Below are 26929 nucleotides of genomic sequence, written 5' to 3' on the forward strand. Positions count from 1 at the left end.
TAGGGCACTTCTGGGATATTTGTACCATGGAGGCTTCATATACTGTTATGGTTTACAAAGCAGTTTGGAACAAATGGCATTGATGACCTGAGCAATATCTGAAATATGTGAAATATGTGAACAGGGGAAATCGGTAGAGTTGCCATATACTTTTACTTAAACAAAAATATCAATAGTTTGAAAGAGAAAATATGCCAGATTTTCCCTGGGGCCAGATAGCACCTTCAAATAAAGATACATATCAATTTAATGTAATTCTGGAAATTTTGGTGAGGGATTTTTTTCCTAAATATCCGAATCACCGGCTCAAGATAAGCTCACAACAGGTAGATGAGTACACTTTACTTTCTATGATCACAATGCTGTTTGAGCTGGTCAACTACTTAAAAAATGAGACTCTTTTAGTATACAGAAGAGACTCTTGTGACACAAATATGCTTTTCTAAACCATTTTATCATCAGTGTTCAACATTAGCTTAGAAGGCCCACCCTATGAAGAGCTGACACACAGTCATTATTTTGCATCAGCCTAACTTTACCTTAAAGGGCAATCAATTGCATATAGAAAGAAAAACAAATTAGACATGTCTGAAGTAATTGGTACTAAAGAGAAACAACTAAACTCATTTAATGATACCCTACATCCTCGTAAACTGGTAATTGTAGTCTATGTGTTGTTCATTTGCAGTTTTAAATTAGTCAAAACATTCATGTTTTCTAATGTGACTTCCGAGGAATGCATTATTATTTTTTTTCAAAGGACGGAACCATCTTAATGCTGACGGGAACATAAAGCAGATGACACGGATCGTACACACCTTGTGACCACAAGAAATGCGATGCTGAGCTTGCTGCGGCCCAGTAACTGGTTAGGGCTGTCTATCAGGAGGAAGGGGCAGCGATGGACGAGGACACACTCGCGGCCAGTACAGAGGGAGGGGGAGGTAGACCTAAGAAAACAATCTGACGCCAGCCTGAGCTGGACTTCCAAAATCAGATGAAACCTCAAATATCAAGGATATTCTTTGAGATGGGCCACCTTGAAAACAGTTTTGCCAATCAATTCGAGTATCATATTTTATATATTTTCGGCAACTGTATATGCATTGAAAATCAATCTCACACACAAATGCAGTGTTCTTCAGGAAGCAAAGTTTCAAATATTGTCACATTTAGGTAACAGATGGACTCAGCCATTCAATTCAAACAATAATTTAAGCACAGAAGCACCAAAAAAGTTACTAAACCAAGGTTCCTTAGTTGGTGATACTATTTTTCAGGTTATGAATATTTGGATCCAGTAGATAGGCAGAAAATAAACAAGAATTATCCGTTGCCTTAATGAATAACTCAAAATTCTCCAGAGGTATAATAATGGAATCCAGTCAAATGCAAAATCAAGTATAGAACACTATTTACCCGCCATTCCTCTCAAAGGAAACAAAACCCATATGTATGAGAAATATCTATTAAGATTTCTTTCCAAGCTATTATTGCAACTCAGATTTTTAAAAAGTTGTTTACTTAGCATTTTCAGGATCCACGTTTTTGAAGAGAATTTGCAGTTAGCAAGTAGTGAGTCTCAGTCTTTTTATATGTACAATAGGAATAATAACAATAGTACTTCATAGAGGTGTTGCGAGGATGAAATGAGATAAGATCTGCTAAACACTTTGGCATCTGGCACTTGGATTGTGCTCCAAATATACGGTGCCTTTGTTCTATAGGTGGCTCGATGCAGACAACAGCTTAGCAAAACCTTTCTGACAGACGGTCTCGGGAGGGGCCTTCACTGGATTTTGAACTATCCCTAAATGTTGAAATAATCACTCCAATCACTATTTTCTAATTGCATCGGCGAGGAAGGCTTTGTCCAAGACACACGGTCTTCACTGGATCAGGATCTGCCTCATTCCACTCTCGGTCTGCATGAGCACAAATTCAGAGACCGCAGAGGAGGACTATCATCTGATCAGGATTTTACGTCTGTGAGACACAATTACAACCTACTATGCTGCGCTCAGAGCTGATATGTTAATTAGGCATTTAATGAGATAAGAGGGACAAAGCAGCAGTATGCAAGGGGCGTTTCTAGAAACAAACAGAAGAGCAGACACAATGACCACATCACAAGAGGCTGGGGTCAGGAGGGAGCTGGATGCGGGGGCACTGGGCGGGTCAACTGGCCCCTGGGGACACAAGGAGCTGGACAGCTTGGCCCGGAGCCCAGCAGGTGCCTCCCACACCAGCGTGGGGCTGGCTTAGGGGGTGAGCTCCGAGCACACGGCCCTGAGGTCTGTAACCCAGACGCTCTCCGCTGGCCCCCGGGCAGGCCTCTCAGGCGGGCTGCGGCTGCAAACAGAAGTGACCACCAGCGAGGGAGGCCCCCGTTATGCAGCCCCCCGGGGAGCAAGACCTAGAAAGGGCCCAGGAACCAGGGCAGCAGTGCTGGGGCCGTGTCCTCTGACTTTAGGGACCCAAGGCTTGGGTTGGGTTGCTGGAGAGGCTCCCTGGGGCCAAAGTTGGGTGGCTGCAACATTTATTAAATGACATTTGTATGTGTTTTCTGGCCTTGCGTGGAGAAAACCAACGAGTGAACTCAGTTCCACGTGCCAGCTTCCAGGGAGCATAACAGGCAAGAGGTCTCTGTTCTCTTTCCAAATCCAAGATCTCCGCGGACGACATTTGGCCCACATTGGTACCAATGAAAGCTATTCCTGAAAAACGGCAAAGTTCCCATATAGCAATAGTTTTTTGTTTCGTTTTGAGATAAACTTCACCTAACATACATTTCACCATTTTAACCATTTTAAAGTACACATTTCAGTGACTTTTAGAACATTCACAGTGTTGTGCAACCAGCACCGTTCTCTTGTTCCAGAACACTTTCGTCACCCCGAAAGGAAACCCCATACACACTAAGAAGTCGCTACCCACTCGTCCCTCCTCCCAGCCCCAGCCCCTGACAACTAACATGCTCTCTATCCCTATGGATTTGCCTTAGGAATGTATTTCTTTTGGGATCTTCTGAATTTGCATTTAATTTTCCAACTGGACATTGTACATAACAGAGTGTATGCGTGTGTGTGTGGGGGGATGAAAGTCAATATTCACGAGAAACTTTGCAAGATCAAATCTGTTTAAAATATGCGAACCAAATGAAAACCTGAGAGGTATTTATTTTTCAGTTAGATGTCTGTAATTTAAAGCAGGTGTCTGAACTTAAAGTTCTCAAGGGTTCAGTCAGTTACAGGTCGTGGAAACATCAAACAGTTCTTGAAATATGTCTGTCACATTGAAAAAAGGTGTCTGAGCGTATGGGGGCTTTGTGTGTAGCCCCTAAATTAAGCTGCAAGGCCCCAGGGCCCCCAGCTCGTCCTGGGCCCGAGCTCATCCTGGGCTGGAGCTCGTCCTGGGCCCGAGCTCTTCCTGTAACAGCTGCTGACAACCCCGTTTCCTCCAAGCGTTGCGCTGCTGACCGTTCTTTACTCTGCCTGTCCTGGGGAGCACCTCAGATACAGCGGAGCACACAGGACGCCTGCGGTAAGTGAAAAAGCAGCTTAGACATAAGAAGACCCCCCTTTTTCCCCAACCGTAAATACCTCTCAATTTTAGATGGTTTGTACGTTGTATTCTGGCTGGAATTTATAAAAAGCCTCGGTGTCCATCGAAAGATGAATGGATAAAGATGTGGTCTATGTATACAATGGAATATTACTCAGCAATTAGAAACGACAAATACCCACCATTTGCTTCAACGTGGATGGAACTGGAGGGGATTATGCTGAGAGAAGTAAGTCAATCGGAGAAGGACAAACAGTGTATGTTCTCATTCATTTGGGGAATATAAAAAACAGTGAAAGGGAATATAAAGGAAGGGAAAAGAAATGTTGGGAAATATCAGGAAGGGAGACAGAACATAAAGACTCCTAACTCTGGGAAACGAACTAGGGGTGGTGGAAGCGGAGGAGGGCGGGGGGTGGAGGGGAATGGGTGACGGGCACTGAGGCGGACACTTGATGGGATGAGCACTGGGTGTTTCTCTGTATGTTGGTAAATTGAACACCAATAAAAATTAATTAAAAAAAAAACAGAAAAAAAAGCTAACCTATTCACAAACTTAAGAACTTTGAACACGAACTAGAAAAACTAGAAAATGGTTCTTACAGCATCCTGTTTCTTTTTATTTTTGGTAAAGTGCTTTAAAATTTGCATGGCTTTCTTAGTTATGATTATATTAATAGAGAAGTTGCATTTTTGGAGTTCTAGAAATAATGCATATTTTTGAAAGAATTTTTAATTTTTAGCCAAGTAAGTCCTCAGAGTTGGGTCTTGTGATTTATGCCGTGCTCTCTAACCCCGAATGCCACGGCCAGGAGATTCCTGGCATCTTGCATCCTGCACATGTATTTTGAGGACTTTTATTGCATTTTCATTTTCAATTCCTTTTCATTTCATGAGCCTCAACTAAGGGATCTTGTCGCTTTCCGTTGGTAAGGACTCGGGACTCGCCGGCCAAGGCTCCGACGCCCAGTGGCTTCAGGTTCTGCATCTGCTCGGTTGCTCTCCAGACTCTCCCCTGCGCACTTCGCTGTGGCCTCTCCTTTGTCTTTGTCTTTTTCTTCTCCCCGTTTGGGCTCCTGGGGACCCCCTGCGGCGGCAGAACGCAGCCTCCCCGTGACCTCGAGGCACAGACTTAGCTGCCGCCGCCGCAGTGCTTCTCAGGCCAGGTCAACTGGAAGCAGTTGTTTCTGCAGCACCTGGATGTGCTTTAAGGCCCCCGGAGGCCTCGCGAAGGTCAGCTCAGCGTAGGGCCTCGGTCCCGTAGCCGCACACGTGCCCGCCCAACCCCCCCAACCCCCCCAACCCCCCACAGGACTGGGCCCCCACGACCCGGGTCACCTGCCCCGGACTTCTCGGGGAGCGAAGACCACGGACTTGAAAGCCCTGCGGGAGGGAAGCGGGCACAGGAGGCTGGAAGGGCCAGGCCGTCGGGGCAGCAGGTGGGCGGCGGGTCCCTATCTCCGCCCTGCAGGCCGCCCGCCCCGCCCGCGGCCCCGGGAGGCTCCCGATGCGGCGCCCAGATACCCTCACCCCCAGCCCCGGGCCTGGCGACGGAGGCGGCTCGCGGGCGGGCGCTGCTGGCCCTCGCCGCCCCCCCCCCCCCCGGGACCCGCCGCGGATGCCCCGTCCCTGCGCCAGGAGGGTCCCGGCCGGCGGGGCACGAGCGGGAAGGGCCGCGGGGCGGGGCTGCAGCGGGGCTGGAGGGAGGGTGAGCGCGGCGGCCTCCAGGCGCCCGGCGGGCGGGATGCCCGACCCTAACCCTGGGCTGGGGTGGGGGGCGACGACCCTGGGGGCCCGCGGGGGGCGCCGCGGGAGGAGGCCGCAGGGGGAGGCCGGGAGAGCGCACTCGGACGTCCGGGGGCGCTATGGAGGCCGTGCTCCGCGGCCCCGGCAGCCCCGCAGCCCCCACCCCCCACCCCGCCCCTGCGGCTCCGCGCGGTCCCCGCGGCCCAACGCCCCCCGCCCCACCCCGCAGCGACCCCCGCGGCCCAGCGGACCCCGCGGCCCCCCGCGCTCCCCCCACCGAACGCCCCCGCGGGTCCGCCCCCCGCGGCCCCGGCGGCACCCCCTATGCCACCCCCTCCCAGCAGCGACCCCCTGCGGCCCAGAGCCCTCTCGGCCCACGCCCCCGCTCTTCCCCACTCCCCTGCGGCCCCGCTTCCGCCCCTCTGGCGGCCCAGTGACCCCCGCGCCCCTCGCGGCCCCATGACCCCCCCCGCCGCCCTACTCTGCCCCTGCCCTGCGCGCTCCGCGCTCCGCCCCACCCCTGCGGCCCAACGTCCCCCCCCGCAGCCCAAAGCCCCCCGCCCCCCATGCCCCCCGCGGCCCCCGCTCCCCCCCACCCTGGGTCTGGCCCTGGGCCTGGCCCTGGGCCTGGCCGGCTCCTCACTGACGGCTGCGGGCGGGGGGCGGGGCCGGGGCGGGGCGGGGCGGGGCGGCCCGAGCGGGCGTCCGCGGGGAGCCCCGCCCCGGCCCGTATAAGCGCGCGGGGCGCAGCGGACGGCGGGCGGCGGCGCGGGGTCGGGTGCGGGCGGCGGCAGCGCGGCCTCCGCGCCTCCATAAGGCTTTGCCTTTCCGACTTCAGCTACAGTGTTAGCTAAGTTAGGAAAGGAGACCCCGAGGGCCCCGGTTCTCCCGCCCCTGCCCCGCGGTCCTCAGTGCTCGGCGGGGCCCGCGCCTGCACGCCTTGCCTTGCGCGCCTTGCACGCCCTGCTCGCCGGAGCCAGCGGCCGCGGCGCTGCGGGGTCGCCCGGGGTCATGCCCAAGGCCGGGGAGCAGGCCCGCCCGGGAGGATGCTGCGGTGAGTGGGGCGGGGGCTGCGGGGGCGGGGGCGTGGGGGGACAGAGTGAAGAGTTAGAGTGCAAGGGGCGCCCTCGTGCCCTCTGGGGTCCGCACCTAGTGACCGGCGGTGCTAAGGGAAGAGCCCGCGCCTGCGACAAATGCACATGTGCGCCCCACAAACGAAGTCGTAATAACCGTGTTTGATAAGAAAAATGAGCGTGGCAGCCCGCACACCCAACTCACCGCCCCTCTCGCTGTCTCGCAGGGTCCCTAGCAAACTACCTGACCTCCGCCAAATTCCTCCTCTACCTTGGCCACTCTCTGTCCACTTGGGTAAGTGACTGCACAGTGACTCTTACAACACACTTTTGCATAACTTCTTGTTTCCTTTCGTTCGGACCAGTTTCATGAAGCCATCCTCCAGGTTGGCCAGGGAGCGAAAGGAAGAAACCATCCAGGTACACCTGTTCTAATGAAAAAATTATTTTCACCAAAGATATTTTCCCATAGGGGTTAGTAAGTGCTACTGAATTATCATACTTTATATATAGATGAACAACCCTCCAAAGATAAAATGAACAAACACAGGAATATTTGCAATGCCTGTAAATTTGTAGTTTGCATTTCAAGGCTTAGTAAATGGTAAAATTTGCTACTAAGAATGGATGAATGTCTCCTGTATCTTCTACTTCTACATTTTAAGCTATTTCTCACTTTCTTCTTTTGTTAAAATGATAAGCTCCATCATATTACATTACGAAAATAGAGTAGAATAGTAGTGACTGACTTGCGCTAAAAATAGTATACTCAGATTAACTTAAATATAATTGACCCAAGAGCAAATATCCGAGTGATAAAAATCCTCTGCTTTAAAAATGTCACCCATTGGTACATCTGTGTGGGGCATCTCAGGCTATCTTAAAAACTATCACCCACTGAAAATTAGCCATGATATTCATAATCTCCCTCCGACTTCCTCTGTGGTCCTAGAAGGCCAATGTTTCATGGGCCTGGGTTCCTCCATCAACACCCCAAAAAAGAATAATCCCAAAAGGATGCTGGGTGTGTGTTTAATTAAGGATTAGAATCTTTAAACAATTGTTGCTGAAAAGCAGTATCTGGATAAATTCTTTTTGTGCCTCATATATGATATTTAATTAAAAAAAAATCATATATAAGGAGGGAGAATTTTTAGGGTAAATTTTGTGAATGTTATTTTCTTTCTAAATTGGGAACTTCTACGGGATCATCCTTAAGGCGTGAATGCAGACTACTGTATGAAGAAATCTGTACCCATGCCCTGGGGAAATTATTAAGCTAGGTTATCAGCTCTTTAAGAAATAGCAGTTCAAAGATGGCTTTGGCTTTTTAGAAAGGCCAGCTCCTATCTCCCCAGAGGCTGAGACAAGGATGACTCTGCAAATACACGTAAACAAATTGAGTGTGTTTGGTTTCCAATAGCTGATGATTCTAAGGAGAAGTCTAGTGAAACTACTCCTAATTATATCTAAACCAATAATTTTTTTTCCTCCTCCATTTAATTTAGTAAGTATTAAGTATTTTAAAAGCCAGTAGCCAGTGGTGGAGACAGTATCTGAAGCTGTCATCTTGTGACCTGGGCCTCTCTCCTAGGAGAATGAGGTGCCTCGCTCCCAAACACTCATTATGTTGTTTAACATTTATATGCCCTTTCGGTATTTGGTTGGGAGGTCAGATTTGCCAAAAGGGTGGAACTCTAGTTGTTCCAGGAGGATTTTTTTGTCAGAGTAATTAGAAGTCCCACAAGAAAAGTGACAGACATTTACCCCTACCTTACCGTAAGTTGAGCATAGGGACTTCTTGTGGAACATTGGATCAAAACAAAACAAAACAAAACAAAACCCAACAACTACAACTGTATAAGGTTGAGTGGAGTTTTACTTCTTGTTGCAAAAGAGGAATGCTCACTAACTAGATCATTCTGCCTTTTAAGTTTTGTCTCCTGTTCGACACTGATTTTGTTCGAACAAAATCTATGTGCTTATGTGTGTGTATACACATACACCCTCTGCCTATCTATCCATTCCCCCCGCAAACTCTACCAAATCATGGTTTCCTATACCCTAAAAATAAAGGTGTTAGCCTAGAAGGTTCTATGTGCTTGGGGCTGAATGCCTTTTGTGTCTGTCTGCCAGTAGATCAGTGCATCTCTCCCCGTACTGTCAGGATACAAAGTACTGCAAGAACTGGGTCTTGTTGTCAAGGGCCTTATAACATAGCTTGGGCTTTAAAAAAATGTATCTGGTCGCAAAAACCTAACCAACAGCAAAAGGCAATGGAGAGGGGTGGCCAGTAGTTTATTTCTTGCGTCATTATCCTACAGGCTGTGTGTTCATAATCTGGATGTCCGCACGGCCCCAGCCCTTATTCCTTTCAGGCCTCTGCTCAGAGAGGTCTCTACGTCACGCTCAATGCCACCTTCCGTGCACGCTACGTCATATTTCCTCGCAGCAGTTATGCCACCTGCACTGCTCTAGGCTTGCCCTTGGTCTCGGCCTCCTAGGTACAAGCTACATGAAAGTATGGACCTTGATTTTATGTCCCGCTGAGTTTGTCATGCCTGCAGTAGTGCTGGGTACATAGGGCCCCTCGCTAAGCAGTGCGGGCCTAAGCACTGGGATCCTTCATTCACAGATACTCAGTTGGCCCCCAGCCCTCAGTCCACTGGGGTACACGGGCATGTAAACAAATCATCAAAGTACAGGGAGCGCGCATAGGAGGGCAGGAAATGGATGTAAGGAAGGAATGGGTGGGCTCGAAACTACACTTGGTCAACATTTACTTGGACTTTGCCTGATTCTTGGGCTTCTTAAGCATGGACTCTGTTGCCACTTAGAGCCCCGACCCTTTAGGAATTGAGGTAACTAGAGCAATTTGATGCCTCTCCATCAAGGAGGTGTTGTGTCATATAAAGATAAACCAGAAAGAACATTTTCATTTAGTAGCACTTGTTTTGATGGCCTGCTGTGGAGGAATCTAAAAAGCTTGTGGGTAAAAGATAGTTAAAAAACAAAGAAAGAAGCTGTAGAAAGTAATATTTTTTTATTTTTTACGTTGAGAGGAAATTCGCTCATGGAGGCAACTTGTAGTTTAGGGCATGTGTGTGTTTTTTGTCTTTTCCTTGGGAGCTCTTCAGAGGAATGGAGATTAAAGTAGGGGAGGTACTTTACTTACTCTTTATTCCTAAGGGAGCCACTTGCTCTCCTTATGCCATTGTATTTTAATTCAGCCTGGATTTGCTTCTCTTGTTAAAGATCAAGAAAACAGTTTGTGACATCTTCCCCTTAATATAAAGTTGTTTTTTTATTGGTTGCAAACCAATTGTGTGTCATACACTTTTAATCATTTAATACAGTAGTATTTGAAACTTACACAATTCCTGCTTGATTTAAGCTTTCTCTTATCAAAACAAACACAAGCTGTGTCAGAAATACTTGGGTATGGTGCTGGTTAATCCTCAGTTTTGAACGTTCGTGGAACTAATCTAACATACCAGAACGACGTGACTGATAAATCAGTCTAGGGTTTTGCCACTTATTTTATATTTTCTCATTTACAGTTGGGATTCACTACGTATCTACTCCTTTTTGGTTTCATGGTATCTAATCTGGGTCATGCACTTGGCTGAGGTTTGAGATTGCAGAATGTTCTAGAGCCACATTCCAGACCGTCAAGTTAGAATCAGTCTTTCACACATGGTGCTTCCACTGGCTTCCAGTGTTTGCTTTAACATTTATTTGATCATATGCACCCAATCCACCAAGGCCCTAATGTTACGTTAACTTAGAATTGCATTTCTAAATTGTGTTCCTAATCTCCTACGTCAAGGTTTCTTTACCTTGGTACTGTTGCCATCTTGGGCTGAATAATTATTTGTTGTGGGGACTGCCATATGCAGTTGTAGATGCCAATAGTACCCCCACTCCCTGCTCCCAGAGTTGTGACAACCCAAAACAGTTTCAGACATTACCAAGTGATCTCTGGAGGGTAAAAGCACTCCCACAGAGAAATACTGGTCTACAGGAAGATTATTGTAGATGATTGCTATTGTATATGTGCATTAATTTTAAATTTTAAATGCATAAGATTATTGCCTTGGTTTTATTGATTTTTTTACATTATTTGATAGACCAGGATAATACTTTGCTCCTGATACAGTAAATTTATCAAACAGTTGTTAAGAGACTTTGGAAAGAACCAAGACTCAGTATTTCCACATAGAGTCAAATTCATAAGTAACTTAGCCTGGAAATTTTGTTTCCTGTAGTGATTTCCAGGGGTAGGTTATAATAGAACATTGTTGTCCTATTTTATGTTAACTCAGAAGTCAAAGTTGGAGCCAAAAATCTCAGAATAAGACCCATTAGAAATTTCTTACACGTTATTTTACCTGATTCATTAAAAGTGTTTGTTTTTTTTTTTGCATTTTACAGTAATGAATTCCAAAATTTCCTATATAGTCTGAAGAAATAATTAGATTTTTTTTCCCCTTTTAAAACCCATCTGTATTAAAATGTTCAAATGAAAACCTGCTTATGGGTTTATTTCTGACATTTATATAAATGAATTTGCCCATATTAATTTCATCTTTCTGAGCCCTGCTCTTTTTTGACTTTGAAATTTGTGAAAGACATGGATTTTATATTTATTTATTTATTTATTTATTTAAATAAATTTATTTTTTATTGGTGTTCAATTTGCCAACATATAGAATAACACCCAGTGCTCATCCCGTCAAGTGTAGGGCATGGATTTTAGAATGTTAGAGGCCAAAGAAACCCTACAGATCATATAGTTCATTCTTCTCAGTTTACAAATTGGAAAGCTGGCTTTTTCTTGACATTCAAGGCATATGAGTGTTTATAGGCTATACTGTAGTTTCATTCTGGTTCAGTAGCAAAACTACTTTATGCCTCTCAATTCAGGATGGGTCAGTTCCAGACCCGGGTAGAAACCTGACATGAAAGGGAACACATTTTGTCTCCAAAAGCCTTCTTTGGTGTGGCAACTACATTTTTTTTTCTAGAGTGATAAGCAGTACGTGTGTTTCATTAATATCATGTTTTTTGGGTTTACTTAGTAAATGGGCCAGAGCATTTTCTGTTGGGCCATGATGGATGGTTTTAACACCTGACCCATGCTCAATTCATAGCGAAGTTGTTGACTTTGAAAATCTCATGGCATAGCTGGAAAGTACCTTTTTGATAAGGAAGCAACTTCCTGAGTAGAACTGACTAGAAAGTAAAAAATGATTTCATCAAAACATTTTCTCTTTTCTTCTTCAAGGGAGATCGGATGTGGCACTTTGCCGTGTCCGTGTTCCTGGTAGAGCTCTATGGAAATAGCCTCCTCCTGACTGCAGTCTATGGGCTGGTGGTGGCAGGATCTGTTCTTGTCCTTGGAGCCATCATCGGTGATTGGGTGGATAAGAACGCCAGACTTAAAGGTGAGTAGAGGTAAACTAAGGCTCTATATTCGTGGGACCCATGCCTGAGCTAAAGAGAAACCAGTGTGACTGACCCATTGCATCTGCCTGCCACTCCTGAGTGACGGGATGCTCAATGGCAGCACTTCTGCCTGGAGGGTCCTGGGGCCTCTGCACAAAATTGGAATGCCAAGATATTAAGCTTATAGATTTTTTTTTTTTTTGGCTCTTTGGCAGTTCATGGATTCCAGATGTTAATAATTAACACCATAGTTCTTTTCTGGGAGGAATGTTAAACATTAAAAGTTTGCTTAACTCTGGTGTTTTTTCTAACCATGATTTGCACTGAAATCTGTTGGTATGATGTTGCTGGGGCAGTTTTAACATCTGTCCTCTGGGTTACAGTGTTTCATATAAAGGCATGTGCGAGGAAATAAAAAACTGTATATTTAAGGGAGAGTATCTGAGTCTGGGTCATGGAGAGCTGAATTACAAATTTTTTAGGGAAAAGGAAGAAATGACATTTATTCTAGCACATTAGTGCTGTTTTGTGTAGGAAAGAGAGAAAGTGATTGAACAATTCAGTTATACAGAGTATAAGGGCAATGTAAATAGTAAAATCAGGGCAGAATTTTCCTGAATTTCATAGTTGGTAATGCCAAGACCTGGCCACGTCTGTCTTAGATGTTGGAGAAAGATTGAGGTATCAGTCTCCTACAGTGCAGAAAACTGCCCCTGGATGGAGAGCAATTTGGATCATCAAATTCCAGGACTCAATGCTATTAGTGAAATGGTCAAGATGGCCTTTGTCTCTCGTGACAATGGATAGACCAAAACACGTATAGGATGAAGTCTACGAGAAAAACATTCCTAGTGTTTACATCATTATTTATAGGAACGGAAGAATATTATACACAGAGACCTCGTGACTCATGGTGTTTGCACACTGGAAATCTAGGTTGGGAAAGAATGTTGAGTTGGATGAGAAAGTGTGTGGTAGGATAGTGGTCTCCGGTTCATCCCATGGAATCCACTCAGATGTCACCTTCCATGAAAACCTCTCCCGTTTCTAGGCCGAGTTCATCATTTCTTCCTCTGTGCTCCCAGGAGGCTTTGTCAGTACCTCTGCCACCGCACTGACCCTCTTACAATGACCTGTTCGCATATCTTTCCTTCCTCTGGTCCATGGGCTCCTGAAAGCCAAGAACCTCGTGCAGTTGATATTTAAATCTTGTGCAATGAAAGAATGAGTTCTATGTTGGGATTTTATTCCACACTAATTTCAGAAAGCAGGTTGTTTCAGGCTCTTCTATGACCTTCCAACCCAGCATGAGCTTTGCTGCCCTTGAAGACAAGAGCCCTAATTATACGTTACATACACGACTCTATTCTCCGAAGTACTTTCATGAGTATTTTATTTGAGCACCATAATGACCTTATAAAGTAAAGAATGCAGGAATGGCTTGTCATCCTCAGTTTATAGACACAGGCATAAGGGACATTATGTGTCTTGTCCAGATTACCTCCCCTGGTGATGGCACAGAAGAGATTCCAAGTAAGACGGGGTGTGTTATGTGGTCTACTGACCAGCCTTACTCCAGTACTTCGTCTACATGGAATTTCCTAGCAGTGGCCTTTCACATTAGAATGCCCAGAGGGACGCACTGCTGCTCTTTATTCTTGGTGAATCTTTGTGTGTCGTCCCTACTTCTGCACACCGTCTGATCTTGTCTGATTCAGCCCACCCTAGAGGAGGTTATGGAGCCCATGACCTCTTCCTTAACCCAATCGATAACTTCCTACATATTCTTATTTTAGCTTAAGCAATAAAGAGCTAAAAGACGGATCTTGTCTATGTAATGTAGTTGTTTATGACAGCAAACTTGGAAGAGAATCAACTAAATCAAAATGTGGTCATTATGAATGGCTTCCACTACTTCATCCTTCCTGCAAATTTTATTGGTCTGGTTCAATATGGTGGGTCCTACTAGAAATAGTTCATTCAGGATTCACTTCAGGAATGTTTTTTTTTTCCTTATAATAATTTGCATAGACATTAATGTAGTAGTAGAACAGGAATGTGTGGACAAAGATGGGCCCATTGAGGTATTTTGATTTAGTGAATACTTTATTTCTCCCTCTGTACAGTGGCTCAGACTTCGCTGGTGGTACAGAATGTTTCGGTCATCCTGTGTGGAATCATCCTGATGATGGTTTTCTTACATAAAAATGAGCTTCTGACCATGTACCATGGATGGGTCCTTGTAAGTTCTCAGTGGAATTCCTAATGGCAGAAAGTAGGACATTGTACGTGCAGTGAAGTAGGTACGTGTGGTGAAACTGACACTTCAACTCCACTTTTTTCCTGTAATCCCTCAGACTTTCTGTTATATCCTGATCATCACTATTGCTGATGTCGCAAATTTGGCCAGTACTGCCACTGCCATCACGATCCAGAGAGACTGGATTGTTGTTGTTGCTGGAGGAGACAGGAGCAAATTAGCAGGTAATCGGGTGTTGCCTTTTAACTAAATGGGTTATTAGGATTCACTTTAAGTCAGAGGTAGTAAATGAGGCTTGAGCTTTTTCTTCTGGGTGTTTTTTTTTAAATATTTAATTAATTAATTAATTAATTAATTAATTAGATGGAGGAGGGAAAGAGCAGAAGGAGCGGGAGAGGGAATCTCAAGCTGACCCCACTCCAAGTGTGGAGCCTGACGTGGGGCTCTGTCCCAGGACCCTGAGATCATGACCTGAACCAAAATCAAGAGTCAGCTCCGTAACCAGCTGAGCCAGTCCTGCACCTGTTCTGGGACTGTTGAAGAACAATAGGTTGAAGACATCGTCTTTGTCTTATCATCACATTGTCTCAGTGCGATGATTTATCTCACTGTTATAAAGTTGATTTATAGGACAGTAAACTTCTCTTTTATTCTATACAAACCTGGCAAGTGGAAAAACATTTCTTTTGAGCTCTTTCTTTTAAATTCTGCTAACATTCTCTAAATGTTTACTTAAGATTTAGAACAGTGAAAATCTGGCATGGGATTATATGAGTCATACTATGGATTTTATTATTCTCCCAAGCGAGTGAAAGTGCATTAGTCCTAAAAGAGACTCTAGTAGTTAATTTCTGCAACTTCAAAGTTACAATCTAGAACTTTTATTACATTACATACAATGTAACATAATTGCAGTTACAAATACGAAAGAAATTAAGGCCAGAATATGATTTTTAAGAAGCTTACAATCTGGGCAGCCCGGGTGGCTGAGTAGTTTAGCATCTGCCTTTGGCTCAGGGCATGACCCCAGGTCCCGGGATCGAGTCCTGCGTCGGGCTCCCTGCGTGGAGCCTGCTTCTCCCTCTGCCTGGGTCTCTGCTTCTCTCTCTGTGTGCATCTCTCATGAATAAATAAAAAAGAAGTTTACAGTCTTAGTTGCCCCTGAGGGGCACTTGACGGGATGAGCACTGGGTGTTATACTATCCATATGTTGGCAAATTGAACTCCAATAAAAATAATACAAAAAAAAAATAAAAAGAAAGAAAAAAAAATCTAGTTGCCCACCGGAAACATATACAAGCGGCCAGGGAAAGACAGAAGAAAGCTTACACGGCAACATGTCCTACTGCTTCGATACCACTCGGGCTCAGAAGAACTCCTGCCCTCCACCCTCCCTCCGCCCCCTGACACAGACACACAGGGACTGGTAAGGACACAGGCTGAAGGAGGAGGGCACACTGTCCCCTGATCAGCTCGGCCGAAGCAGCCCGTTGAGCTAAGGGCTATCACAGGCCTGTTGCCCAGCCGTCCTGCCCGACGAGGAAGCCGTTGCCAACGATTTAAACGGCTCATCCCAGGACAGAGGGCAGGAGTAGGTGCTGGGAGAGCAAGCGACTTGGGGCCACGTGGCTGAAAAAGGAAAGGAAGTGGTGACAGAAAGGAAATGAAATCTATGGAAGGTGCAGAGGGAGAAAGAGGAATTTGCTTAAGTCACCACCTTGTTGCAGCAGAGTCACGATCTGGGCGAAACCACAGTGACTCAGGGGAAGGCGTTTGAGTAGGAGGAGTTAGCACGTGTGAGGGCTGCTCCAGGACATGCTTTTTACAGGTGAAGCAGTGATTCTCACTGATTTTTTCCCCTTCCTGTAATCACTTACTGATAGGAAATAATTTCATGTCTGTTTGTCACAGTAAACTGTAAGATAAGGCTTTGTCCTATTTTGTTTGTTTTTTCCCTGTTATTTCCTTTTTCTCTTTACCATACTATTTTAAGTATGTAATACATGTCCATGGTTTAAAATTCAAAGGGTATTAAAAGATATGTTTTGGAAGTAGATCACGTACATATCTGCTAGAATATATTTGGGGGGCGGGAGTTGGCTTTTAAAGTGGTTTTCTTTTCTCTTAATCTGAATTTCTTTTTTAAATTTTTTTAATTTTTAATTTTTATTTTTTTTATTAATCTGAATTTCTTAACTCATTTTGACTCTGAAGTCTGGAGGGGGAAGTCCTGAGGAAAGTGAAAGTTACCCAGAATCCTTAATTTATTCTAAATATCTACATTAAAAAAAAAAAAACAAAACACCAAAGATTCCATGTAACTTCGTGGGCCTTTTGATGTCCCAGAACAGAAACAAAAATGGGGCCTTTCTCTGCTGTCCCTTATTACCAGGAATAATTGCAGAGTGGGAGAGACTAGGCCAACCAGTCCATTTGCTAACCTTCTTGAGTTTCTCAAGTTTGAGAAAGGAAGTGAGCTGCCCGTCAGACTTTGGTCCGTTATGAGCTGTTAGTCCTTGGTGCCTTTTTGCTTCCAGCCAGTAGTGCAAGCGAGCAGCCTAGTGAAGGAAAACCTCCGCGTCGTCTTTCCTCAAGGTTTAACATCCACATCTGTTAAAAAAAAATCAATTAAGGGCTGTGCTTCGAAGTAGGATAGAAACTTTTCTACGTCAGAAGAAGGTCAGCAAGGATCTAACCATGGATTTTTGGTGCTGCTTCTGCTGTAAGGCAAAGAAAGTTGCAGGATGGACGTGAAGGAGGTGGAGAGAGGAAAGATAGAGAAAGAAAGGACGGATGCAGGGACTCCACCTGCCACCCCAAGTACCTGTAGGCGTGAGTCTCTGGACACAGAGGCACCTGCTGCAGCCAGGATCGTGGATGTTGTAGGCGTTTTGCAGGCTAAGTTTTGAGTCACCAGTGAAAACTCTTAGGAACCCGTGCAGGGGACGAGGCAGGGCTGCTGCACGTGTGCGGCCTCGTGTGCGCACGTCCGCAGTGGGCAAGGGCGGTGTGCACAAGCAGGAGAGGTTGTGGGCTGGATGCGCGGCGCTCCCATTCTCTTGCCCCAGTGTTTCTTGATTTCAGAGTAGGTCTTAAAATTGGAAGTTGTATCACCGAGGGTTTAAAAAAAGAAAAAAAAAAAAAGAGCAGGAGACCGTTACCCTGGAATGTGAAAAAATTTTAGAATTTCGGTGGCATCAGACTAGACTATCAGCTGTTAACATCTAGTTTGGACGGTTCCAGAAAAGGAATTGTTTTCCTACATAAATACTGTTAATCTGTTAACTGATTTGCCTGGGTCCTTGCTTTAGTGTTCTATCGAGACGTTGTCTTGGGCCATGACCCGTAGCCTGTCAAACCCGTTTGAAGCTCCTTCCTTTTCCCAGACTTGTGACTCTGTTTTATTTCCCTCCCTGTTTCTTGGTCAGCCATGGTTGGTCCTGGCTTCTGAGGTTCTGGACCCTCCGTCCTAACATCTGCCAGTTGGCGTGGTCGCGTATGCGAGTTGCGTTTGTCATTGGAACTCTCTGCACTAAAAATCACCCTGTATTTAAGGCAGACGGATGCGCTCGGCGGGCGCCCCTTGCCCAGCGGGTCAGCAGCCGATGAGGTCGAGGGACCCTCCATAGTCGCAGGTGGCGGGGCCTGGCGGGCTCAGGGCGCAGCAGCCTTGGGTCCTGGGAGGGAGCCAGGCCAGGGCCCTGTTGCGCGGGGCCGCTTCCCCCCTGCCCGCCCCTGCTCCCGCTCGCTCTCTGCCAGATAAGATTTTTTTTAAAGATAAAATAGTAGCAAGTAGCTGTTTAATGTGAGTCCTGCGCCGCGACTGTACTGAGAACAGTTGCACCAGAGCCGTGAGCACACGCGTGTGTTTGCATTGCAACAACAAGAAGCTTGTCACGAGGATGTGTTCACGTGTGCAGAGGACATGCTTGCCTCCCTCTTCCGGGTAGGACGGCTCGGCCTTTGTCACAAGCCGTCGCACGACCATCGAGCTGCCTAGGCTGCCTCCCTATACCCGGGCGTCGCCGCCTCCGGGCCGGAACTTCAGGTCGCCCAGCACCCGGGCAGCGACAGAACAGCAAGTCCTTTCGGCGGTGCTGACCTAGCAGCTGCCACAACGTGTGTGTGTGTCCGGGGGGCTGAGGCTGGGGGGCAGGAGGTCGGGGGACTGGAGGCCGGGGACTGGAGGCTGGGGACTGGAGGCCGGGGGGCTGAGGCTGGGGGCAGGAGGCCAGAGGGGCTGGAGGCCGGGGGGCTTGAGGCCAGGGGCTGAGGTCGGGGGACAGGAGGCCAGGGGGCTGGAGGCCAGGGACTGGAGGCTGGGGGCAGGAGGCCAGAGGGGCAGGAAGCCGGGGGGCAGTAAGCCGGGGGCTGGAGGCCCTGGTGGCCTGCGGTGGGTGGGTGCCGCCTGGCAGGGGTGCAGCATGTCACTGTCCCACTGGTGCCCTCCGCTGTAACTGGCTGGAGGCTGCTGGGGCCGCGAGCACCGAGAGGAGGAGCCGGCAGTGGCCTGTGGGGGGGGCCATGTGTCCCGTACCACCTCCCCCAGGTGCCGGCGGGACTGGGACCGCTCAGTCCTCCCCTCTACTCCGAGGGGCAACAAGAAGGCACCTTGGTCTTGTCCTCCACTCTGACCCCGTTGTGCACTCCAGTGGGCACCCGTCTCTCCAGGCCACCGCTGCCTTCCCAGCTCACTCCTCCTGCCCCCATCAGCCCGCCACCTGCCACCTGGCCAGCACCCACACATCATTGCTGGTGCTCCCTTGTCCCTGCCTGTCACCCCTCTGCTCTCCCTTCCCCACCCAGCTGCAGCGCCAGGCTGGGCCTTCCGGTCGCACGGGACCACCGCCAGCGTCTGGCCTATGCACTTGGTCTCTGTTCCTCCTGCCACTTTTCTTTCATGAGAGCCCGCTGAAACCATTTTTGCTCACTCTCCTCACTTAGCGTTGGTGACGTGGGGCTCAGGTTGGCCCTTCATACTGCCAGGTGATCGTCCTACCGTCTGTGGGAGGACGAGGTCTCACCTCCTTTCTCCTTGCACAGCTCATCCACACCTCCTTTCCCAGCCTCGCTTCCAGTGATGACCTTGCTTTGTGTTTTACTGAGAAAATAGGAGGAATGAGGAGTCCCGTGTGCCGTGTGGGTGGTCTGCTTGCATCCCTGCTCCGCTCCTCTCCAGGAACTCGTCTGCTTGTGCGCCAGGCTCAGGCTCCATCCCTTCTTGTCATTCTCTGCTGCATGTAGACGTGCAGTAGTTTTGCTTTTCAACATTTTCACCTCTCTCTACACCTCCGCCCCCCGCTTCTCTGTTCTCCTTTTCAGCAAAACTTAAGAAAAAAAATGTCTAGGCTCACTCTTCTCAACTCCTCTCCGTGGTCAGGGCTTTACTTTCTATGACGCCAGGAGGCAACGTGCACGTTGTGAATCCAGGGCATGCTACTCACTTAAAATAGCATATAAGTGGCATCTCTATCTCCTGGAGCTGGCACCAGCCTCTTAAACCAACCTCAGTCAGGCATTTGCCCTACTGCCCTAGCAGAACTACTCTTTTTTGAAGTTCCCCAACCTTCCACATGACCAATCTAGAGCTTCTTGTCAGGGCTCATCTTCCTTGACCTATCAACTTGACCAAGTGGCACTTGCCAGTTGATTACCCCCTCCTCTTGGAATCAGTTGCCCCAGGGCTTCTAGAATACCACAGTCTCCTGGTTTTTCTCCTCTTTTACTAGCTCCTCCTCATTTTCCCTGACCTCTAGGCATTGACATGCCTAAAACTGGATCCTCAGATCTTGTCCCTTCTGGCTCCACAGTCAGTCCCTTGGTTGACCTCATCCAGTTTCACTGCTTTAAAATTCAACCAGCTGGGGTGCCTGGGTGGCTCAGTCAGTGAAGCATCTGACTCCTGGTTTCTGTTCAGGTCATGATCTCAGGGTCATGAGATCAAGCCCTGAGTCTGGCTCCGTGTTCAGAGTGGAGTCTGCTTGTCCCTCTCCCTCTGCTCCTCCCCTCACTCACACATGCTCTCTCTCTCTCAAATAAATAAACACATAAAATCTTAAAAAAAAAAAAGACCACCCAAAAACTAAACTCGACCAGCTGATGACTACCAAACCTGGCACCTACTTCTTTTCCTCAAGTCCAGACGTATTTAACTGCCCAGTTGATGTGGCCTCTTGATGGTCAGTAGGCCTATGAAAATCAGCATCTCTAAACTAAGTACTCACTCTTTTGCCCCAGACCAGATCCTTTGAAGTCTTTCCTTTCCCAGGAAGTGGCGACTCTATTCTTCTAACTGTTGCTCAGGAAAAAAGCAACAAACTTTACAGTCCTCCCTAATTTTTCCCTTTCTCTCACACCCAATATCTAATCACTTTGCACGACTTCCTGATTTTACCTTTGAAGTGTATCCAGCATGTATTTCTCCATCTCCATTATTACTGTCCTGGTTTATGCCACATCGTTTTCTACCTGTCGTCTTGCCTCTGCTCGTCTGCACATCCCTCACCCTCATGCTACACCTCAGAAGCCAAAATGAACCATTAACAGTGTGTCAGACCGCACCACCTCGCTGTTCATTAGCTTCCAAAGGCTCGCTGCTGACTCATCATTGTCCAAGTCGACATCCATACAATGTTCACGAGACCCTGTGTGACTGGGCCAGTCCGCCCTCCCTCTCTGATCTCATCTCTTCCTCACTCTGCTTCAGCCCTGCCAGCCTCCGTGTTGTTCTCTTACACTCTAGGCAGCTCCTCCTGCCCCAGGACTTTTGCACCCCCCTTGGTCTGGAATCCTCATTTCACCAATATCCACATGACAGGTTCTTTTTCCTCCTACTGCTTCATGTCTCTGCTGTGATGCTCTTTTCTTCAGTGAGCCCTTTCCTGACCCTGCCATATTTAAAACTGAAATTTCTCTTTTCCCTTGAGCACTGTCTATGCCCTTTTGTGCTTTATTGTTCGCCCTAATGTTGAATTAACATCCGACATGCTGTGTGTGTATATATCTGTATATATGTTTGTTGATTAACTCTTTTTTTCCCATGCAAAGGTAAATTCCATGAGGACAGGGCAGGATATTCATTTTCTTTATAGTGACAGATTTGGTGCCTAACTCATAATAGGCATTTAATAAATGTTGAAAAATGAATGTAGAGTCACTTCATTTAAAAAGCTGATGTTTTCTAAAAAAAAAAAAAAAAAAGCTGATGTTTGACTGATTTATGCAACCTCAAGGGAATCATGATTTTTGAGGCAAATTTAATGTGACTTGTTCCAAACAATAAATTATTTCCAAATAAAATGGTATGGAATGTTTATGGAAATTTGCATTTTAGGAATCTAAGCTCTTGGATTATGAGTTTGTATTATGTAAGTTGGCAGTCTCTCTTTGATAGTTTTGCACACTTTTCTACCTCTTTTACCTCCCTCTGTAGATATGAATGCTACAATACGAAGAATTGACCAGTTAACCAACATCTTGGCCCCCATGGCTGTTGGCCAGATTATGACATTTGGCTCTGCAGTCATTGGCTGTGGTTTCATTTCGGGGTGGAATTTGGTGTCCATGTGTGTGGAGTACTTTCTGCTCTGGAAGGTTTACCAGAAAACACCTGCTCTAGCTGTTAAAGCTGCTCTTAAAGTAGAGGAAGCTGAATTGAAACAGCTGAATTTACATAAAGGTAATCTCAACACAATGATCAATTCCTTTTATTCTGATGTTTAGACCTTAGGCGTTGGTGAAGACCAAAACTATGTCGAATTTATGTCAGGTTTATTACTGCTGAAGGCCTGCATGAGGTTAGATATATCGCTTTGGTAGATGAGTCACAACGCTGGGGTTGGATGGCCTGAGGACAATTCTGGTTTGAATCTCAGGGGGTTGAAGTGGAACCGCTGGTCCTTTTCCTTAATGTGAGTAGTAGACATGGAGGGGAAGTTAATTGAGGGATGGCTGGGAAAAATTGAGCCATAGGAATGGAAAGAACAATGGGGAAAAAGAGAGAATAAGAGAATTCGTAAGAGTCTGTGAAGAGAGGAGTTACATGGCTATTTGTAGAACAGTAGAAGGGAGTGCGGGCATGCAGGTGGGCATTTCCCAAGAAGAGAGGAAGTTGGGCTTCTGGGTAAATGTAATCTTAACAGGGCCCCAGAAAAGAAGATGCTGTGTTTTTCCAATTTTTATATTTTTATTTGACGGGTTTTCCTGTTACTGACTTTGGTGGGTGTATAATTCCTTTTTTTTTTTTTTAAGGCGGGAATATAATTTCTAACGGGGGCGGTGGGGAAAGGGAGACAGACCACATGAGAGAGACGGGTATCGGTAGTATGTTGTTTATTTAATATAAATGCTACTCGGAGATTGTTCCATGGCTGAAATTCTTAGATTAGTCAAAGCAAATACATACTATATTGACACATATAATGATGTCTTTTATTAACAGAAACTGAGCCAAAACCCTTGGAGGGAACTCATCTAATGGGTGAGAAAGACCCTAATGTCCATGAGCTTGAACATGAGCAAGAGCCAAGCTGCACCTCCCAGATGGCCGAGCCCTTCCGCACCTTCCGAGATGGCTGGGTCTCCTATTACAACCAGTCAGTGTTTCTGGCCGGCATGGGTCTTGCTTTCCTCTATATGACTGTCCTGGGCTTTGACTGTATCACCACAGGGTACGCCTACACTCAGGGGCTGAGCGGGTCCATCCTCAGTATTTTGATGGGAGCATCAGCCATAACTGGAATAATGGGAACCGTGGCTTTTACTTGGCTCCGGAGAAAATGCGGCCTGGTTCGGACTGGTATGATCTCAGGATTTGCACAGCTTTCCTGTTTGATCTTGTGCGTGATCTCCGTGTTCATGCCTGGAAGCCCCTTGGACTTGTCTGTTTCTCCTTTTGAAGATATCCGTTCTAGGTTCATTCAAGCAGAGCCACTGTCCACAATGACACCTACAAAAGTACCTGAAATCATCTTTACAACTGAAATGCACGTGTCCAACGGGTCTGACCCTGCTGGTATTTTCCCAGAGATGACTCCCAAATCTGTGCCCATAATCTCTGTCAGTCTGCTGTTCGCAGGCGTCATTGCTGCTAGAATCGGTAAGTCTTTTTTTCTCTGTGTTGATGAACTAGAGTGTCTCTTTGCAATGTAGGTTCAGAAAACTCAATGATAAATAAATGACCTGAAATATTCTCTGAGTGTGAATTTAAGCAAAATCCATTATTTATTTTTATGTACGTTCCCGTCTTTAATTATGAAATTTTTTTTTAAACATTTTTTTTAATCTTTATTTATTTATGATAGTCACAGAGAGAGACAAAGAGGCAGAGACATAGGCAGAGGGAGAAGCAGGCTCCATGCACCGGGAGCCCGATGTGGGATTCGATCCCGGGTCTCCAGGATCGCGCCCTGGGCCAAAGGCAGGCGCCAAACCGCTGCGCCACCCAGGGATCCCTGAAATTTTTATTTTATAGTTTAAAATGCAGTGTGTATATATGTACATATACTGTCTTAAAACATGATTAGGGCTTGAAATTTTTTTATAGATGAACATTTTAAGTATTACTCCCGATGTAGCTTAATTTTCAAAAAGATACGAGCTTTAATAATCATAATGCCATTTAGTAATTTAGAATCTTTATATTGGTATAACTCTACCAAAAGGACTATAATTTAAAGGATATTTGTATAGGACAAAGTAAAAAAGATAATGTTTTTGGTCTCAAAAAATTAAAAAAAAAAAGACATGTGGTAGCTGGAAAAAAAATCCTTCAAAAGTTTGTCTAGCTTTTGTGTATACTTTGCCAAACAAATGGATTTCATAACTCTGGAAGGAAACACTGTGTAAAGACTTCTTACAAGGCAAAATTTAAGTAATTATTAATAGAGTACTGGTGAATTATCTCTGCCTGAATTCGTTCTTGAAATGAAACCGTATTTATCTTGTGATAGAATGCAATTCATTAATTTATCAAAGACAATTAATATTCAAGGAAGACAGCTTTATTGTAGGGGCTTTAGAACCCAGGCAGTAAATGTAATAAACTTTAACCATAAGGATATGTTAGTACATTCACTTTGAACCTTTAAAATACTCTTACTTATAGTAAGATTTATTGTCTCTGATTTCAGAGTTTTGCTTTTGTAGTATAAATAGTCACAGAAAAATTGAATTAAGAAGTTTGTAGGGGATCCCTGGGGGGCTCAGTGGTTTAGTGCCGCCTTCAGCCCAGGGGTGATCCTGGGGTCCCGGGATTGAGTCCCACGTCGAGCTCCCTGCATGGGGCCTGCTTCTCCCTCTGCCTGTGTCTCTGCCTCTCTCTGTGTCTCTCATAAATAAATAGAATTTTTTTTTAAAGTTTGTAGGTTGGACTTATTACTGTACGGTGGCTATAAAAATCATTTCTTGAAGCCACTAGTAACCTAGTATTTTCTATTTTATTTTTCAAGTTTTTATTTAAATTCCAGTTAACATACAGTGTAATATTCCTTCCAGTTATAGAATTTAGTGATTCAACACTTCCTTAAAACACCAGTATTTTTTAATGAAAAAGAATTCTCAAAGGCAAGGGTATGATGAATATATATACTTGGTGACTTTAAGGTAAAGGGGCCAATGTGTATTTTGCACGTGTCACCATTTTTAAACTGTAAATCATTTGAAATGTAAAAGCTATAAATTAAAATTCAGTCTTTGTAACAAATACCTTTTATTATAGGTCTTTGGTCCTTTGATTTAACTGTGACACAGTTGCTGCAGGAAAATGTAATTGAATCTGAACGAGGCATTATTAATGGTGTTCAGAACTCCATGAACTATCTCCTTGATCTTCTGCATTTCATCATGGTCATCCTGGCTCCGAATCCCGAAGCTTTTGGCTTGCTTGTGTTGATTTCAGTCTCCTTTGTGGCAATGGGCCACATCATGTATTTTCGATTTGCCCAGAAAACTCTGGGCAGCAAGCTTTTTGCCTGTGGTGCCGACGATGAGGAAGTCACGAACGAAAATCAAGCGAATACGTCTGTCGTGTGAGACGAGTTAACTGCTGCTGCCCTTGCTACTAGGTTCTGTAGAGCACACGTGCTTAGCTTGGACTTCAGCATCCCCCCCAATGGCTAGGTGTTTCTCTCTGGTTTGACCCCGGTCGTACTGTGAGGGCTAAAAGCTAGTTCAGAGGCTTAGGTCAAAGGCAATGAGCTGGTTAATTTTCCTTACATTTAAGGATGGGGAAAAAATAGGAAAAGAAAAACTCAGTTTAAGCGTAGAGAATAAAATGGTAACACTGATTTTTCCTATTTCTCGTGAGCAGACCAAACTTTACAGGAAGAGCGGTTAGTCATGTGATTGAAGTCGTTCTTTGGCAGATATTTGTTATCTGTGCAAGAGTTCAGAGGTCCCCCCCCCCCCCCGACTCATTCGTATCCACGTCTAGCTAATGCACTTTCTTTTAGCATCTTAGTCACGTTATAGAAAACATGTTCTGCTTCAGGTGTGAAGATGGGAGTTTGATGAGCAGTATTGTTCTCCGTGATCCTGCTGATTGTGGCGGTTTGCATGCATGTGGGAATGCGGCCCCCGGCCTCGCTGTGCCCCTGGGCCCTTGTTACCCTGCGGGGCCGCTGTGCCGTGCGCCCCAGCCCGTGGGGCCCTAACCCGGGCTCAGGGCCTGGCCAGGTCACACGCAAGGGCATGCTCCCGGGGCTGGCACCATGTCGCTCAGGACAGCCGTCCCGCCACCTGACGGATGGAGCTTTCCAACAGCAGATGAAATGTAGAAAGCAGGCTCACGCTTGGGAAGCTTTTGTTTTAAAATCATTTGATTTACTTTAACACATGCTTGGGCAGAGCGTCTTTACTTTCACTGTTTTGTACCAAGGAGTCATTTTTACCCAGTTGTAGCTGAGACTGTTCATAAATGTGTCCCTTTCAAATGCCTGTGAGGAGAATGGAGGGAGAGAAACACGTTTCATGGAGTTCTAGAAGACTGCTTACAGAACTGCTTTGGGTCCTCGAGCCCTCGTGACCTGCGGGCCCCGGCCGCCCGCGTGCACTTTCCAGGAGGCCCCCTCCGGCCGCCAGGGCCAACCTTTTCCCTGTCGGATGATGTACTGATTCCTGTTGTAAAATCTTTGTAAACTATTTCTATATAAAAACATTTTAAAAATCTTGATTCTTCTTTCCTGAGTTGCGTTCCTCAATTATTTGACATTGTTTTCACTACAGCACATCTGCCTAGGACACAGAGCATTGTCCCCCTGCTGGGTCCGCGGCTTCACACCCTAATATTTAGGGTCGCTCTACTCTGCGTGTGGGGGGTTACGGCGGCCCCCATAAGCATGGTCACGATGAGGCCCAAGCGTTCTCCCCTGACCTGGCGGAAGTCATGAGCCCTCGGAGTTCAGGTTTTCCTTCTGCAAAGTGGGGAGGCCGCCCTGACGCCTGCCCTGCCCACACCCCAGCTCCCCTGCTCCGGTCAACCAAGCGCGGTCCCTCGAGGCCCTGCGGACCCCCGATGGGGCGGCGCTGGCACTAGGGGCCGGACCCAGCAGAGCCGCTTGCAGAGGCTGCCCGGCCTCCCTGCCTCCCTGCCTCCCGGGGCCACATCCTGAATTCAGTGGATTTTTACTGAACACTTGATCTGGCTGAGGCATCCGGGATGCAGCTTTGACTCACGCAGCGTTGATCAGAGGCCCCTTTTCTTCCCCCTCCAATTAAGAAGTTGGACACTTGGGTCATCACCCTGAGGCTCTGGATCTGCTCGAGGCCTTTGCACAGACAGTTGAGGGGTCTGAGCTTTGGCTGCTCTTCTGGAAGAGGGCCTCTGTTCCCTCCCCTGGGA

At 46.5% G+C, this 26929-nt stretch overlaps 1 protein-coding gene across 2 annotated transcripts; it reads left to right on the forward strand.

Annotated features, from left to right (window-relative positions):
* Nucleotides 1–6017: 6017 nt before the first annotated feature.
* Nucleotides 6018–26260, forward strand: SLC40A1 (solute carrier family 40 member 1). Of its 2 annotated transcripts, none has more exons than XM_072742551.1 (8): nucleotides 6018–6364; nucleotides 6611–6678; nucleotides 11671–11830; nucleotides 13958–14073; nucleotides 14189–14315; nucleotides 21524–21769; nucleotides 22532–23188; nucleotides 24809–26260. In XM_072742551.1, the coding sequence occupies exons 1-8, from the start codon at nucleotides 6322–6324 to the stop codon at nucleotides 25120–25122; spliced, it is 1731 nt and encodes a 576-aa protein (XP_072598652.1). In that variant the 5' UTR covers nucleotides 6018–6321; the 3' UTR covers nucleotides 25123–26260. The 2 variants fall into 2 exon arrangements, with proteins under 2 accessions (XP_072598652.1, XP_072598654.1); XM_072742553.1 differs by having other exon boundaries at nucleotides 6069–6364; nucleotides 6611–6803.
* Nucleotides 26261–26929: the final 669 nt, after the last annotated feature.

The sequence above is a fragment of the Vulpes vulpes genome, chromosome 16 (assembly GCF_048418805.1).
Source record: "Vulpes vulpes isolate BD-2025 chromosome 16, VulVul3, whole genome shotgun sequence".
Lineage (NCBI taxonomy): Eukaryota > Metazoa > Chordata > Mammalia > Carnivora > Canidae > Vulpes > Vulpes vulpes.

Coding starts and splice junctions, on each gene's coding strand:
- SLC40A1 (XM_072742551.1), top strand. CDS start 6,322: ATGCCCAAGGCCGGGGAGCAGGCCCGCCCGGGAGGATGCTGCG. Junction 21,770..22,531: donor ACAGCTGAATTTACATAAAG/GTAATCTCAACA, acceptor TTTTATTAACAG/AAACTGAGCCAAAACCCTTG. Junction 23,189..24,808: donor CGTCATTGCTGCTAGAATCG/GTAAGTCTTTTT, acceptor CTTTTATTATAG/GTCTTTGGTCCTTTGATTTA.